The following is a 17,408-nucleotide window of genomic DNA, read 5'->3' on the forward strand; positions in this document are numbered from 1 at the left end:
AGCATTCCATGTGCTGTAAACTATTATCCCTCAGCCTCTATTAAATAAGGTGGTCTATGTGTTTAGCACTGGAAGGGTAAAATGATAATAATAGTTTCCGTATACCAGGTGTGCTAGTTTGAATCTGTTATATACCCATAAAAGTATATGCTGTTTTAATCCATTCTTATTGTGGCAGACCTATTGTGGGTAGAATCTTTTGATTAGGTTGTTTCCATGGAGATGTGACCCAATCAGTTGTTGGTGGGACTTTTTTGATTAGGTTATCTCCATGGAGATGTGACCCCACCCATTCATGGTGGGTCTTAATTAGTTTACTGGTGCCCTCTATGGGAGGATAAAAGGCAGAGATGTTTTGAAGAAAACTCAGAGATGCTTAGAGAGAAAATGCCTAGAGACATTTTGGAGACAGCCATTGAAACCAGAACCAGGAGAGAAGCTAAGAGATGAACTCCAGAGTCTGCCCTGGAGAAGCTAAGAGAGGACCCCTGGATGTGTAGAGAGAAATGCCCTGGGAGAAACAAGCAAGGATGCACAGGAGCTGAGAGAGAGAGAAGCTAAGACAGAAGCCCAGAGACATTTTGGAGAAAGTCACAGAAACCAGAAGCTAAACCTGGAGAGGCCCAGCAGACTCCAGCCATGTGCCTTCCCATGTGACAGAGGAACTCCAGATGCCATTGGCCTTTTATCAGAGAAGGTATCATCCTATTGATGCCTTAATTGCGACATTTTCATAGCCTTAGAACTGTAAATTCATGAACTAATAAACCCCCACTGTTAAAAGCCAATCCATTTCTGGTGTTTTGCATTCCGGCAGCTTTAGCAAACCAGAACACCAGATGTCTGGGTGAGCATTTGGACATGCATTGTGATAGCACAACCAACACCCTAATAAACCTATTCTCAGGATTCATACTTGATTCCACACAGGTGTCTTCAAAATCCCAGCAGCAGTCGCCTCGGTCTTTGCATCCCACGTCACATCGGCAGCCCTCCAGTCCTTTGTAGGATGAATCAAAGCATTTTCTCCTGCAACTGCCTGTAGAGCAAATGAAATGAGGAAAACAAAGCTTGCAAGTTATTCAAGATCTCATACATAGATACAAAAGTACTTATCACAGTGTGGGACAGACAGATTATTTTTATGGTGCTGTGTCATCTGTCAGTGCAGTGTGTTAATGACACTGCTATGTACAAGGACTACATGGGGGCACCTGGGGGCTAACGTGTAAACTAGCATTAGGGTGTAGTGGATGGCCTTGGGTCTTGGGAAAGGGATCTGGATTTTTTAAAGTCATCAAACCTAGGAAGGCCTATTTAGAGACTAGCAGATAGGGCGTGATAGTTAAGGGGTATAGAATTCAAAGGTGAAGATGGATTCATGAGAGGAAAGGTACATAGGCCTTACTAAGAAGCTTGGAGCCTAACCTTTGATTACGGGAATCCAGTAATAAGTAAGAAGGGATTTGTCATTTAGAACTCACTCTGGAAAACAGGGAAAAGGAGCAGGAGGGATTGAAACCCTCAGAAGGACACTGCGCTGGTTTGTATATATTATGACCCTAGAAAAAGCCATGTTCTTTAATGCAGTCTTGTAGGGGCAGACGTATTAGTGTGGATTAGGTTGGAACCTATTGGTTCATTGTTTCCATGGAGGTGTGGCCACGATCATTCAGCGTGGGCCTTGATTGGTTTACTAGAGCCTTACATAAGCTCAGACTTCAGTTGCTCACTGCTGTAGCTGAGACAGACATTTTGAAGACAGCTGCTGGAAGCTGATGCAGACATTTTGGAGAAAGCCATTTTGAAAAGCAACCTGGGAGCAAGAAGACACCAGCCACGTGCCTTCCTAGCTAACAGAGGTTTTTTGGATGCCAATGTCTTTCTCCAGTGAAGGTACCCTTTGTTGATGGACACTTTAAAACTGTAACTGTGTAACCAAATAAACCCCCTTTATGAAAGCCAGTCCATTTCTGGTTTTACATTCCGGCAGCATTAGCAAACCAGAACAGACACCAAGCACAAATGGTGAGTTCCCAAAGCGAAGTAGTAACAGTAGACACAAGGAAGAAGTAAAAAAAAAAAAAAAATGAAATGAAATGAAATTAATAGGAGGGTGACTTTGCAAAAAGACAGAAAAGAGGAATGAATCAAGTTTCACTCTCAAGACATAGAGCAGAGGCCTGAGAAAAAACAAGTTCAATTGTGTTTTGGTTTTATTTTTTTGGGCTATACAAGCAAATATATATCTAAGGAACCTGAACACACTGTGTCTGAAGTTCAGGAGAAAGAAATAAACTAAAGACACTGATCTGGGACTCATAAGCATGTGGTGGTAATAAGCAATATGGATATTATAAATCTGATTATACAAGAAGTGTGCATCCAGCTAGATAAAATTTCTCCTTGTTACATATTCTCATTGAATGTTATCTATTATTCATGTAGGATACTTGATTTCCCCTTCATATTCTGAAGGAGTTTATTGAAAGCAGGGAGGCTATAATGGTACACATGGGAGAATTCAGCTACGCATACTTTGTCTTTATCCCCTTGAAAAACATTGTATTGTTTTAAATTAATTAATTTGTTTATTCTATAAATATTTATATTAGTATCATTAGATATCAGGTACTGTGCTAGGTATTGGAGATAAAATGATAAATAATGCAGATATGGTTTGGGAGCTCAAAAAGCAATCAATGATTTTTTAAATGGTGACTGCAGTGTAGTAGTGAAAATTAGAGAGCTATAAGTGGAGAGGGGGATTTCCTTTATAGTCTTGCTTCCTCAGATACACAAAATTAATTTTAGGGGCTTTGATTTGAGGGCTTAGCAGGAAATAAAGAACATAGAAGAAAAGTGGTTAAGGACAGTGCGTTAGGATATTCCTAAAAAGATTAGAGAAGGTGTGAAAAAGATTAGAGAAGATGAGGGATGATATAAAAGGCTCTGAAAGTGATAGTTCTCAAAGTTATAGATCTCCCCAACTCATCCTACTCTCATCTGACTTCAAAAGATAAAAAGCAGAAGACTCAGATGATTTTCAAAAGTACTACTAGAGAAGGCTCACAAACATAGGAAAGGTGTAGTGATTTTTCACTAGCAGTCAAAGAAATGAGATCCATTGTCAGTACTGTAATGTGGAAAAATCCTTGAGGAAGATATTTGACAATATGGAATAAAAACTCTAAAATGTGACTAAGAAAGGGGAATAAAGAGAGAGGGAAAGGAAGACAAGAAAGAGTGAAAGAGGGATGGAGGGAGGGAGGGACAAAGGAAGTTAAGAAAAATAAGGGTATGAAAACACAACTATAATGTTGGTATTACTTGCATAAAGTCCCTGGATGAATATACAATTCAGTGAAAACTTGGTGTATGGTGGCTTGAAGCTGTATATACCAACAAAAAACGTGTTCTTAGCGTTAGCCCATTCCTGGGGGTGTCAAGCCATTGCAACGGGACCTGTTGTTGAGATTATTACAGTTAAGGTGTTCTCCACCTCGACCAGGTGAGACTTAATCCTAGTAATGGAGTTCTTTATAAGAGAATGACATTCAGACAAAGAGGGAAAGCCACAAATGGAGTAGCCAGAAACTGAACATCAGCAGAACCCATAGAAGCCACCGTGTGCCTTACCATGTGACAAACTGAGGATCAAGAATCACTGGCATGGCTGAGAGATCCCAAATAGAGTTGAGAGGCTATCCTGGAGGTTTCTCTTATGCAAGCTCCAGCTAGACATCCCAGATGGCCACAGTATGCCATGGACTTACCAAAATTAGTCCCCAAATACCTAGGTTCCTACCTGAGATTCTATAAAAGATTCACTCACCAAGTTTTATCTCTCAGAAACTTAAATCCACCAGAGTGTTCCTATGCCAGACAAGGCCTAAAAACCCAGAGGCAATAGCCTCTTTACGATCAACTATCAGATGCAGCCCCCTTCCCCATACTGTCGACACCCCCTTTCAATATGCACAAGTTAGGGTGCTCACTGCCTAGACACCTCCGAGGATGGAGAAGGAGATTAACTGAGAGGAAGGGGTAACAACAAACAAGATAAGATTGAACAAAGGTCTATGAATACTGAAACTTTATATAAATATATATATTTTTTTAGATGCTGGGGTGTTGGAATAGCTGGAAGGAGGTAAATGACATGGTGGGACTGTAGCCTATAGCATTCTTTGAAATTTGCTCTATAGCTACTCATGGAATTGTGCTTTGAAAGTCTTCACCTTTCTGTATATATCCTATATTTCATAATAAGGAAACAACCAAAACTGGAACTGTAACCCGTAACAATTTTTGAAATTACCTATATAAGTGCTTGTTGAGCTATACATCAAAATTAATACCTTTCTATATGAATGTTATATTTTACAATAGTGGAAATAGCTGAAGTTGTGGAACTGTGACCCATGATATTCTTTCAAATTTGCTCCCTAACTACTTGTTAAATCATACTTTGAAAGTTATCACTGTTATGTATATATGTTAAAGTTCACAATAAAAAGTGAATTAAAAAAAAAAAAAAAAAAAAAAACACAAATCACTGTCAGCCAGCCCAGAAGCCACAGTCTCTCTGGAGAATGCATTCCCCTGATGACACCTTGATTTGGACTCTCTTTTAGCCTCAAAACGCTAAACTAATAAATTCCCAATGTCTAAGCCCAATCCATTTCCTGGTATTTGCTTTGAGCAGTCTAGGGAACTAAAGCACCTTGGTTCCCTCTGAGGGGAGGAATTTGGTGGCTAGGGGATAGAACCCTTTTGAATGAACAATGGGATTGTATCATCCACTTAAAATGAATAAGAATTTCAAGTCTACCTACAGAGTGGGGGGCATTTTCTTTAAAATGTTGATATCCGATATTATAGCTAGATTTTTTTTTAATCCTTATCTTTTAGAAATATTGAAATATTTATGGGCATGGAATGATGTCAGGTGTTTGCTTTAAAATAATTTGGACTGGGTAAGTTAGTGGCCATCAATTGGTAATTAATAGAATTTGGTGATGGATACATGGGGGATTATTAGTTAATCTTTCTGCTTTTGCATATGCTAAAAATTTTTCATTAATTTTTTAAATGTTCATACCCTTTGATCTCAGTAGTCTCATTTCTAGAATCTCTCAAAAAGAAATGTACAAAATACTGCAAAGAAATATTCTCCACAGTATTACCTACTGTGCAAAAACATTTTCAAAATTGAAGAAATCTAAGTGTACATTAAGGAATGGGGTTTACTAAATTGTGATATCTACATGCAATAACATCACAAGCATTTCCAGATGCCAGCAGAAGTTGTTATAAAGCTTTATTGTTGATGATTTTAATGACTTTGAGAAATGCTTATGTTATTATTAGGGAAAAGCAAGCTACAAAATAATATACAGTGCTCTTGTCAAATGTGACTGATCATTCTTATTTATCTTCTCAATTTTCCTAAAGCCCATAACAAGATAGGAAGAAAGACAGTTTATAAAAAAACATAAACACTCAAAATCTGAGAATAGAAGATGGAAGCAGGAAAACGGGTTTGGAAGACAGAAATGGCAGAATGAAGGAAGCTACAACTATGTGCCTAAGGGGAGGGAGACCCAGGAGAAGTGAGCTCGGAACCTTCCTCCAGGACCCAAGGAGCCCCTGACTCAGAGGCACCAGGCACCACAAGGTGAGAGTAAGGGGGGCAGGCACAGGCTAATTATAGGGGGGTTGGTTGAAAGTCTGGATATGGAGCAGTGACCTCCCACCCCAGAATAGGCGTCTCATAACCTAAGGGAATTTAGGAAGAGGGGCTTTCATCACAGCAGCAGACATAAAGGATGGTTATCAAGAAAAGAGGAACAAGATTTACTCTGAAATATGAACAGAAGGTCACCAGACATTTGAGGAAAGCAGGATAGCATCCAAACTGGAAGGCAAAGACCAAAGCAAAAAAGAAAAGAAGAAACTTGGTTGAAAGGAAAAAATCTGGGGAACAGAAGAGTTAAATACACACACACAGCTAAAAATGAGATCCTCAGAAGAGAGGAGACAATGCATCCATGAAATGAGAAAGTTGTAATTTTTTAACAGGCAGAAAACATTGAGGATACTCTTCAAAATAAAACTATCAGAGCAGTAATGAAAATTTGAGTACATGAGTGTGATAGAATTATGGTCTGCAAGAGGATTCCAAATCTAATCCCTGGAACTGTGAATACATTACCTTCCATGGTAAAAGGATTTTGCAGATATAATTAATTAGTAATTAATGCTAACTAGTTGAGCTTCAAATACAGTGATTATGCTAGATTTTGTAGGTGGGCCCAAAGAAATCACACAAGCCCATAAAGAAGGGCAAAAATAGGAAGTCAGAGAGATGTGGCAGAAGGTGAAAAAGATTTGAAGCATGAGAAGATGTGGGGACCACATGGAAAGCATGAGGATGCAATGAATTTTGCCAACAACCATTGAACTTGGAAGAGGTCCCCAGGTGAGAACTGCAGCCCTGGCCAATACCTTCATTTTAGCCCAGGGGGATCCTGAGCAGAGAATCCAGACATTGTTCCAGACTTCTGACCTACAGAAACTATAAGATAATAGATTTGTGTTGTTTAAATTCACAACATTAGTGGTACTTTGTTACACAGCAATGGAAAACTAAGACAAGAAGCTAGGTGATAAAGGTGGGGAGATATCCCAGAGAGTAAAACAAGCAGATAGAAATAGCAGAGAAAATACTTTGATTAAAGAATAATCTAGATGGTTAACCATTGGTAGTATATAAAAGCAAAAACAGAGAAAATGGAGATGATTTTTTTGAAGAAATCATATTTTCACTTTTAAGTTTCCCAGAACTGAAGAGTATAGATGTTACATCAAAATTGCCTAAGAAGTTTCCCAGGGCAAAATTTACACCAAGGGATCAATAGGGATAAAGAGATAATAAAAGCATCCAGAAAGACTTCATGAATAATCTACAAAGGACCATGATACAAAATGGTATCACATATCCCAAAGCCAAAACTAGAAGCTAGAAGACAAGGTAAGAATATCTTCAAAGTTCTAGAGGAAAATTATTTTTATCCTAGAATTCAAAATCTACCCATTTATCACATCTTAGGTTGAGATGATAAAGATGTCTTCAGCTAGGCAAGGATTCAAGTAATATCCCCCATGCATCCTATCTTAGGAAGTTAGGAAAGGATATTTTTTATAAAATAAGGCAGTAGCTAAGGAAGGATGTTCTTTATAAAATAAGGCAGTCAAACAAAAGAACAGAATATCAGACCTGAAAAATCATGGGGTCCAACACAATAGAGAGGCTAACGGAAACATCAACCATACACCAAAACAAGGGAGCAACAAACACAAATTGGAGCAGGAGGACAGAGAAGCAAAAATTAAAACTAAAGATATGGCTCTATACCCAACATCACACTGCCAAAAATGAAAGAGTTGGCTTATGCCAAGGGATGGTGGGATTGTGGTAAGGGCAACCATTCTAGCAAGCAATCTGGAGCTATTGACTGAAGTTAAGAAGATGTGAACCCTAAGATCCAGGAATGGAATATGACAAAGCAAATCTCACACCAGTCCATAAGGGAACCCACGGGATTTATGTGGTGGTGGGAGACAGAAGTCAGCCTGGGTATCCAGCAGTGGGAGAGGGAATAGGTCAAACAGCATAGTGGACACATGTCAAAGGATATTCTACAGAAGTAAAACAGTTGATGCATATATTTATATGGATCTTAAGAACACAGTGCTAGTGAAAAAAATAAGTTATGTGTATGTATAAAATCACAATACCATTTAGAGAAATGACCTTTACATTCCTACATTCTCTTTCCTATCCTGCCTGAAACACTGTCTGCACTTGGCTTCCAGGACACAACAGTCCCTGGCTGCCTTCCCACATTCCTGGCCACTCCGTCCTAGTCTTTTTCTGGGCTTTTCTTCCTTCCTGATCTCTCCAATCCTTTAATGGTGGCATAAGTCCTATGGCTTTAGATCTCAGATATGATGCTGACAACAACCACATCATAAATCCAACCAGGAATTCTCCTTGAAAACCCAGACGCAGATAACCAACTACCTTTTAAACTTGTCCATCTAGACATCTGGTAGATATTTTTAATTTAACCTGTCTACACCTGAGCTCCTAATTTTCTCCCCAAACCAGCTCCTTCTTCAGTCTTTCCCTTGAGTCTTCTCAATTATGGAACTCCAACCTTCCAGATGTTCAAGCCAAATGTCTTGAGGTCATCTTGACTCCTGTCTTCCCCATCCCCACCCCCCACCATATCCTTTCTGCCAACAAAACATATCTACCACATCAAAACATATTCAGCATCCAAATACTTCTCACCAGCTCCAATGCTATCAGCCTGGTCTAAACCATAATGTTTGAAATTCTTGATTATTCCCAGAATCTCCTATTCATTCCCTACTTCTCCTGTTGTCATTCTGCATCTATTCAAAACACAGAGAACCCAGTGATCCTGTTCAAAAGCAAATCAGCATGCCTTTACCAACAGTAGTCCCAAAATGCCTAGGTCCCTATCTGAGATTCTATAAAAGATTCACTCACCAAGTTTTATCTCTCAGAAACTTAAATCCACCAAAGTTTTCCTGTGCCAGACAAGTCCTAAAGCCCAGAGGCAACAGCTTCTTTAAGAACAGTAGTCAGATGCAGCCCCCTTCCCCATACTGTTGACACCCCCATTCAATATGAACAAGTTAGGGTGGTCACTGCCTAGACACTCCTGAAGATCAAGGAAGTGATTAAATGAGAGGAAAGTGAAGCAACAGACAAGATAGGATTTAACAAAGGATTACAAATACTGAAACTTTGTACAAACATATATTTTTAGATGCTATGGTATTAGAATAGCTAGAAGGAAATAACTAAAATGGTGGAACTGTAACCTATAACATTTTTTGAAATTTGCTCTATAGCTATTCATTGAATTGTGCTTTGCAAGTTATCACCTCTCTGTATATATCCTATATTTCACAATAAGGAAAGAACTGAAACTATGGAGCTGTAACCCATAACATTTTTTTAAATTACCTGCAAAACTGCTTGCTGAGCTGTACTTTGAAAGTTAACACCTTTCTGTATATGTTGTATTTTACAATAATGGAAATAACAAACTGTGGAACTATAACCCATAATATTCTTTGAAATTTGCTGACTACTGTGAAATTGTTCTTTGAAAGTTATCACTGTTATGTGTATATGTTTAAGTTCACAATAAAAAAAAAATCAGATAGTGTCATCCCTCTGCACAAAATCTCCAATCACTTTTTATCTCACTCACGAAAGTCAAAGATGAGACTTTGACTTACCAGCTGCTCTATGACCTGACAGATCTCATTTAATGACTACCCTGCCCCCAGTCCTCTCAGTTCTAACTAAATATCCTCCTTGCTTTTCCTGAGTAGAACATGTCCGGCAAGTTACTGCCATAGATCCTGGCACTTGTTATGCAATCTTGCCTGGAATGTTCTTCCCAAAATGACCCTGTGACTCTCTCACTTCCTTTAGCTCTGACTGAAAAGGTATCTCAGCTCCACCACACAACACCATATTTCATTTCTCCTTGTTTGCCTTTACTTTTCCTTAGCACTTTCACTACCATACTATATATATATATATATGAGACATATATATGTATGTGTATATATATATGGCTAATTTCTATTTTTACTGTCTTCCATTCTAGAATATAAGACTATTGAAGGATTTTGTCTCTTTCCTTCACTACTGTATTTCCAGTAGTTAGAATAGTATCTAGCACATAGCCAGTGCTCAACTTTTGAAGAATAAGTAAAAAAAAAGTTCACATAAAATAGTAAATAGGTTAAAACACACACAAATTTAAAAACCCACATTAAGGGGGGTGGGGCAGGAAAGGTTGCCTATGGAGAGTGGGTTAATCAGGAATGAAAAATGGTAGAAATGGTTCAGGGTTGGGGATTAGGAAAGCAGATATTGTTAAAGAATGAAGGGATAAATATGTTAAAGATGCTGGCAAGAGAGGGGCTGAGTTTATACGCTGAGGCCCTGGTGGGAGAGGGCAGGGAGCGATGCCACTAGGGCAGAGACTGAGAAGACAGGAAGCAACTGAGGGACGAGGACTCCGGAAAGCCAGCCAGCAGGAGTACGACAGGGACGAAGGGAGAGAAAGAAATGGAAGCAGAGGAGTTTTTTCCACAGATTAGTATATGCCTTTCACAATTAATTTATGTGATTTGTGGGATAAAATAACCAAGGAAGTTAGTTCTAGGACTGGCACCACAATTCAGAAACACAATGGCCAAGTGCCAAAAGGAACACAGTAATATCCAACTAAAATTCACCGTTTCAATTTCTTGTGTTATACTATGGAAACCGAGTGATTATAACTCTTAAGTAAAAACATGACTGGAAAATTGTCCATTAACCTCACCAAGGCTTATCCTAATGAAGAAGTGATAAGACTTTCCCCACTGGAGTCAAACGAGAAGGCAGACAAACTGCAAAGGGGAATGAATGAATTATCTAATGTTTGACCTCATACTGCCCCTTATTAAGAGTGTCAAAACAATGCATAACAAGATTATACAATGTTTTTTATACAGTCACTTGTAAATGTTTTATCCATTGCTTATACTAATGGGATATGGAAAAGGGATGTGAGGTAGTTTTATATTTTGGGGCATGTATCTCATTTTTCTTTGCCTTTCATGTGAAAAATAAATTGAAACTGTTGTATCATTTCAAGAATGTGGCACTGCCTACCAAGAGCAAATAGGAGATGTCAGTGATTGAGCAATGCTAACGTGCGTCAGGTACAGGGCGGGTCCCAGGAGGGAGGTCATGGGGGTGCAGCAGCAGAGATTTTCAAGGCCAAGTGGCTGGGCAGGTGTCATCACATACTCATGAGAACAGGAGGAGCTGGGACAGACAGAGTCAGTGGCACAGTGATCAGCATCCCCTGTAAAGGTGAGGAGGGTAAGGAGAAAATGCTGTAATGAAAATGAATCTCCAGGATCAGGGTTTTTGCAGGAGGATGAAAGAGTAAAGTCCAACAACAGCAGTGAATAATGCTGACCACAGGTCTGGGTTCCTGATAAATGGTGCCTGGAGTGGGAGAGGCCTGGAAGGAGAGTGCTATGTGAAAGAGAGTGGAGGCTTGGGGCAGGGAGCCAGGTGTTGAAGGTAAGGCCAGAGAAAGAAGCAATAAGGAAATGTTCTGAGAAACTCCTGAAGTGTATACCTTGTGCCTCTGGTTGTCTGAGTCCAAGTCCCAGGCCTAACCCAAGTGATACAGTCACCAACAGAGCAAGGAGAACCTGTTACAAAAAAAGGAAAGGTGACCTTTACCACTTTTTTTGTAAATATATAAAAAAGCAACATCATCACGCTCTTATTGTGAAATATAGGATATATACGCTCTTAGAATTGAGAAAGAAGGTTTTGGAAGAATTTTTAAATACCATTCATAATAGGACTTCAAATTCAATTACTGTAGTCTCAGTGAACATAAGCCCAAATTGAGTTAAAGAGTAAAACCACTGGATCTGTGTACCTTTCTCTGTTTTTCTTTCTTAACTAGACACCTGTTTGGAGGTCCTTTGTCTAAAAGCATTCTAGAACTGGGAAATCATTCCTTGGGAGCAGTTTGTTTTCAGTCTGTCCATCAGAGAGTAATGAGATTATTTAACATATATAAGAATGTATTGTAGAAATGGTTCAATGACAGGTGATTTACTTTGAGCTATAGTTAAAATGATTTACAGTAATTTGGAAGCTATCTGACCAAAGGCTTTTGGTATCAGTCATTATCACTACTGCTGAGAAAGCTCTTCTGTGTAATGCACTTTAGCTATGACTAAAAATAAACTATGATATACTTAAAGGGAATTCTTTTCACTGTCTTCTTTCCTTAACCATTAAGCCCAGTGATAAGCAGGTAGGCAATAGGGCTCAAAGAGCGTCTATTGCCACAAAGAATTCAAATGGACCAGACACAGCAGTCAATCACTTAGGAAAGTATTTTACAATGACTTTTATGATAATTAGGGAAAGAAAATAATAAATTTCATGAAAAACAAAAACACATCATTATATGCCTAGATAATAAAGAAATATATGAACAATTAACCTTTTGGGTTCCTTCTGAAAATCAAACAGAAAATTAACACATCTAACATTTACAATAGAAACAAACCCAGCGATTGGGGAAAAAATGTTAAAATACCATGAAAACAATTCTCATATGAAGTCTCAAAGTTAGCCCAAGTGTCAGTGACCAGCCACGTCTGAATTTATTCAGTGGAGCTGATGGGGGGAGAAAAGTGAACATAAGTGACTATCAGACAGCATCAGCAGCAGTTGGCCCCTCGTGGTGCTCAGCAGCCACAGGTGGCCGAGGTCATGATTATTGCTAAAGAAAATTGGGGAACTTCCCTCGTGGCAAGCTTCCTGCATTATAAATTAAAAACTGGTATATCTCATTTTACATTTCATCATTGAAAGTTGGAAATATAAACAGCATCTAGTTGTCCTTAGGATGCTCTAAAACTTGCTAAATCTCAGTATCTTTTTCTTCATTACTTTTTACCTGTTTTCATATATTTATGGTTTGCTCTCTGCATTATTCTGTAAACTCCTTGAGGGTAAATCAGGTACAAATATTAATCTCTCATAATCACTTACACTAGACATATAATTTGGGAATAAGATTTTTGATATTGGGGTCCAAATGTATTTTAAATTACATTTTAATATTTAAAATTTTAATACTTAAAATTTAATATTTTAAATAGCATAAGTGCTGTCTATCACAGGGAGAAGAGAATATTCTGGGCTCCAAAAAATTCATTAAGAACCCAACATTTGGCTTTAGGTTAGCCAAATAAAGAAAGAGTGCTAGGAATGCAGTTAAATTTTTAAATGTAACTTGTCACAATTTAAAAAGGGCGTTTTGGAACCTTTTTTTTTTTTTTTTTTTTGGAAAAAAGTAGTTTTCTTGATGTTCTCAGAAACACTGAGGACTGACAGCTTGGTATGCCGAGCCCTCTATCTTGGGGCTTGCCCTTATGAAGCTCATTACTGCAAAGGAGGGGCTAAACCTGCTTACAATTGTGCCTAGGAGTCTCCCCGAGTGCCTCTTTGTCATTCAGATGTGGCCTCTCTCTCTAGCTAAGCCAACTTGGCAGGTGAGCTCACTGCCCTCTCCCCTGCGTGGGACCTGACTCCCAGAAGTATAAATCTCCCTGGCAATGCAGGATATGACTCCCAGGGATGCATGTGGACCCAGCATCGTGGGATTGAGAACTTCTTCTTGACCAGAAGGGGGATGCAAAATGAAATGAAGTTTCACTGGCTGAGAGATTTCAAATGGAGTCGAGAGGTCACCCTGGTGGGCATTTTTGTGCACTATATATATAATCTTTTTTAGGTTTTAATGCATTGGAATAGCTAGAAGTAAATTCCTGAAACTATCAGACTCCAACCCAGTAGCCTTGACTCTTGAAGATGATTGTATAACAAAGTAGCTTATAAGGGGTGACAGTGTGATTCTGAAAACCTTGTGGATTGCATTCCCTTTATCCAGTGTATGGATGGATGAGTAGAAAAATGGGGACAAAAACGAAATGAAAAATAGTGTGGGATGAGGGGGATGATGTGGGTGTTCTTTTTTACTTTTATTTTTTATTCTTATTCTTATTCTTTCAGGTGTAAGGAAAATGTTCAAAAATACATTGGGATGATGAATGCACAACTAATATGATGGTACAGTGAACAGCTGATTGTACACCATGGATGATTGTATGGTATGTGAATTTATCTCAATAAAGCTAAATTTAATTTAAAAAACAGCTTTCATTATATGCATTTTAAACTACTTAAAGGATACAGAGATGGTAAATCATTGATACATATGTTTTGCACCCAAGGACTTTATAATGCCCTGCATTCATAAGGTAGAAAAAAATATTTTTAAAATGGCATAAGATCTATACAGAATGCTCCATAGTTCCCAGAAGGGTAAAATAATAAATGAATATACTGAAGGTTTACTTCATTAAAGTCACTCACTGCATTCAGTGCTTCACACACATCCTTTCATCCACTACTCTAGGAATTTATAATTGAACTGAGGCTTAGGGGCTGTTACTCTGCCCAGTGTCAAAAGGAGGTTGAGCTTGAATTCTAACCCAATTGTGCCGTATGAAAAAAAACGCACTTTTTCCATTCATATTATCTTGAAATGGAGACACCCAGTCCAGTGGCCTCATGTTAGAGACAAGGATCCTGAGGCCCAGGTAAGTTTTCAAAAATTCACCTGTCAGAGATCACAGAGAAACTCAGTGGTGGAGGCAGGTCTAGCAGCCAGGAGCTGCCGCATGGCTCCTTTCCTTTGGGGCTGCATTATGCAACACTTCAAACACCAGGCTAAGCGGCTGTGGCCTTCATTCTAGGTGACAGGGAATTCTGCTGCTTACCAGCTGTGTGACTTCAGGAAAATGAACCTGTCTAAACCAATCTTCCATCTCATAGGCAACTTACCTAGTGGAATGTGGGTGGGTATTAAATGAGGTGAGGTATAATGTCCTCGAGCAGAGAAAGAAAACAATGGTTATTATGAACCTGTGTGACTGAGACCTAACCTACCCTCAAAAGGAATAAATCAGGTATCCTGAGGTTGTATCGTGAGTGAGAAGAGATGTTAGGGGTCTTGAAGTTTTCAAATCAAGAAGATAACTGAGGTAGGTATGTCTTGGAGCTGGGAAGAGAGAAATCTACTGGGCACACCCAGAGAACCAAAGCTGACAGCCAGAAGATAAGACCACCCCAGGGTTAGAGATAATTAGGGATAGGGATAAGGAGATAAAGCTGAGGACTTTAAAAATACACCCACATTATAATAGATAAGAGGAAAAGGAGAAATCAGCCCTGGAGGTAAAGGAATAACAGTCAAAGTATTAGGGGGAAGAGAAAAGTCCAAATTGTGAAAACCAGGGAAGCTTCAGGAAGCAGGAGATGGTGCCACAGAGAAAGAAGGGAAGGAGCCTGAAGAATGGAACCTGAGAATGGAGGAGACAAGAGTCTTCGAAATCTGCCAACGTGGAAGCTGATGACCTTGCCCCGGAGAACAAAGTCTTCTGGGGAAGGGCGTGAAGCCCAGAAGGCATTAAGGCAATAAGTAAAAGAAAGAAGACACAGAGACCAGATGATTCTTTTGAAGAGTTTTGGCAGAAAAAAAAAAGCCAAGAAACAGAATCACTAGGGAAATTGGCTTTTCTGGTTGTTTCTTGTGCATATGTTTGTGTGTTTGTTTTTAAATTGGGAAGTCTAAGTATGTTTATGAGCAGAGGTTACATATGAAATTGCTCTTTCCTCTGCCTGAAATATTCTTTCCTTTTCCTGCTTAATTTTTTTTCTCTCTAGCACTTCTCACCATCAAATATAGTGTAAATTTTATTTATTTATCTCATTTACCAATATGAAATATTCAATGTATATACTATGGGATAGACACAATAAGGCCATAATCCCTGCTGTATTGAGGGCAGAGATATTTATCGTTTTCTTCACTACTCAGTCCCCAGAGCCTAAGAACCTGGTACATAGTAGATGCTCAATAAGTATTGAACAACTAAATGAATGAATGGCTAATGATGGCAGAAGTAGAATTAATTGATGAAGTGGAGTAACTATTTTTTTTCTGAGATATAAGGGAAGGGAAAACAGGATAAGTGAAGATATAAGTGGTGTAAGGAGGCAGAGAGAATTAGAGAGGTAACTGTGAGAAAGGAAAGGAGGAGAAACAGGCATCACATGAGAAAAGCCACAGTTTATTCACCACAAAATAAGGGAGAGTCAAAAGTAGACTACTTGGTTCCTAGAGTGAATGAAAGAGAGAATGGTGGTGTCATGAACTAAAGCAGGAAATTCTGGAGAAAGCCACAGCAGGGCAGGCGTGAGAAAATAATGCAATTGGTTTTGGATCCCGGTACTGTGCAAGGAGCCAGTGAGCAGGCGTTTGGAACCGTGTGACAGGAACTCAGCAAAAAAGTCGGAGCTAGTGGCTTACCTGGAATTCTTGGTCAGGAATATAATTCCTAAAACCACAACAGAAGAGAAGATTGTGAGAGCAGAAGGCCTGAATGTAGGGCTTTGGGGAACACTTAGATGTAATGCACAAGGAGAAGGAAGATAAACCCTCCAAGAATTCAGAAAAGGAGAAAAAAGTCATGAAAATAGGGATTTCAATGCCACATGGAAGCAGGGGGAGAGAGTGCTTCAAAATGAGAAAGTCATCAAGGATTTTTACGTATTTGTTGTTATGGGGACTCAAGCAGGAGACAAAGGGGGAGAAGGACTGATTTTTGAGGGGGGTGACTTCAGTAGAGTGAAAACAAAAGCAGAATATCAAAAATAGGATGGTGAGAAAGGATGGAGATTGCTTTTTCCTAAACTGTTGTTGAAGAGAGTAAAATAATCAAGGATAAAATTAAGCAAAACTTCTTTTAAGATCTTAACACATGAAAGAACCAAAAAGAGAAAATAGGCAATAGTTTATATCCAGGACAGAAGAATGTAATATAGGATAAAAACCATTTGTACCATCAAAAATATAAACACAATGATTTTTGTCTCTCTCTTGTGTTAAAATGGTCATGCAAAAAAAAAAAAAAAAAAAAAAGTGACTTGATAGGTAATTATAGTTAGCTAAGATTAGCACTGCAAAGTGTACTGTCACAGATTCTGACTTTTTAGATTGATCAAATATTAATTCACTGTTACTCAAATTTCTCACTTGTAGAATATAATTAAAATATTAACTTGCAATAGAGTTGTCATAAGAGATAAACTGAATACAATTACTTAAAACTTTTTTGCAATAGCAACACAAATATAAATGGGGAGTCAGATACTTGACATTGATGCAAAGCTAGAAAAACAAACATTCAGAACTGTACTTACAATGCAAATTACTTTATATTTGTCAATAGTGCTCTTCTTAACCGATTCTTCCACTGTTAAAGCCTCCATAGAATTCATTGTTCTTGGCTGCAGAAGCTAGTTTTTCCAGAAGACAGTAGCACTCCTTCCTTCTTGTAGCCTGTCAAAGAGAAACTGCAGGACTTACAGAGCTGTAGCTGACTGTTAAAAGCTTGGAAAGATCATAGCAGTTTAGTGATTGGGCAATCAAGAGAGGAAAAAAATGTTGTAGCAATAATACTGCAGAGATTAAAATCTATTTCAAGTATACTATAGACAGCTGTTCTCTTTCTCCTTATAGTTTATACTAAATACTAATCAAAAGATATGTAATAAAAATAATACAATAATCAAATTTTAATATAATCCGATCACTTATCTCCTTTAAACTACTGCCCCCTCCCCCAAAAAA

At 38.5% G+C, this 17,408-nt stretch overlaps 1 protein-coding gene across 1 annotated transcript in view; it reads right to left on the reverse strand.

Annotated features, from left to right (window-relative positions):
• Positions 1-17,113, reverse strand: part of LOC119539426 (ectonucleotide pyrophosphatase/phosphodiesterase family member 3-like) — a 105,625-nt gene extending 88,512 nt beyond the window's left edge. The window contains exons 1-3 of the mRNA XM_037842991.1: positions 16,979-17,113; positions 11,259-11,334; positions 917-1,039 (exon numbers count right to left, since the gene is read on the reverse strand). Coding sequence (XP_037698919.1) covers positions 917-1,039; positions 11,259-11,334; positions 16,979-17,056 — 277 coding nt within the window. The 5' untranslated portion in view covers positions 17,057-17,113. The remainder of the gene's footprint in view (positions 1-916; positions 1,040-11,258; positions 11,335-16,978) is intronic.
• Positions 17,114-17,408: the final 295 nt, after the last annotated feature.

Source organism: Choloepus didactylus, chromosome 7 (genome assembly GCF_015220235.1).
Source record: "Choloepus didactylus isolate mChoDid1 chromosome 7, mChoDid1.pri, whole genome shotgun sequence".
NCBI lineage: Eukaryota > Metazoa > Chordata > Mammalia > Pilosa > Megalonychidae > Choloepus > Choloepus didactylus.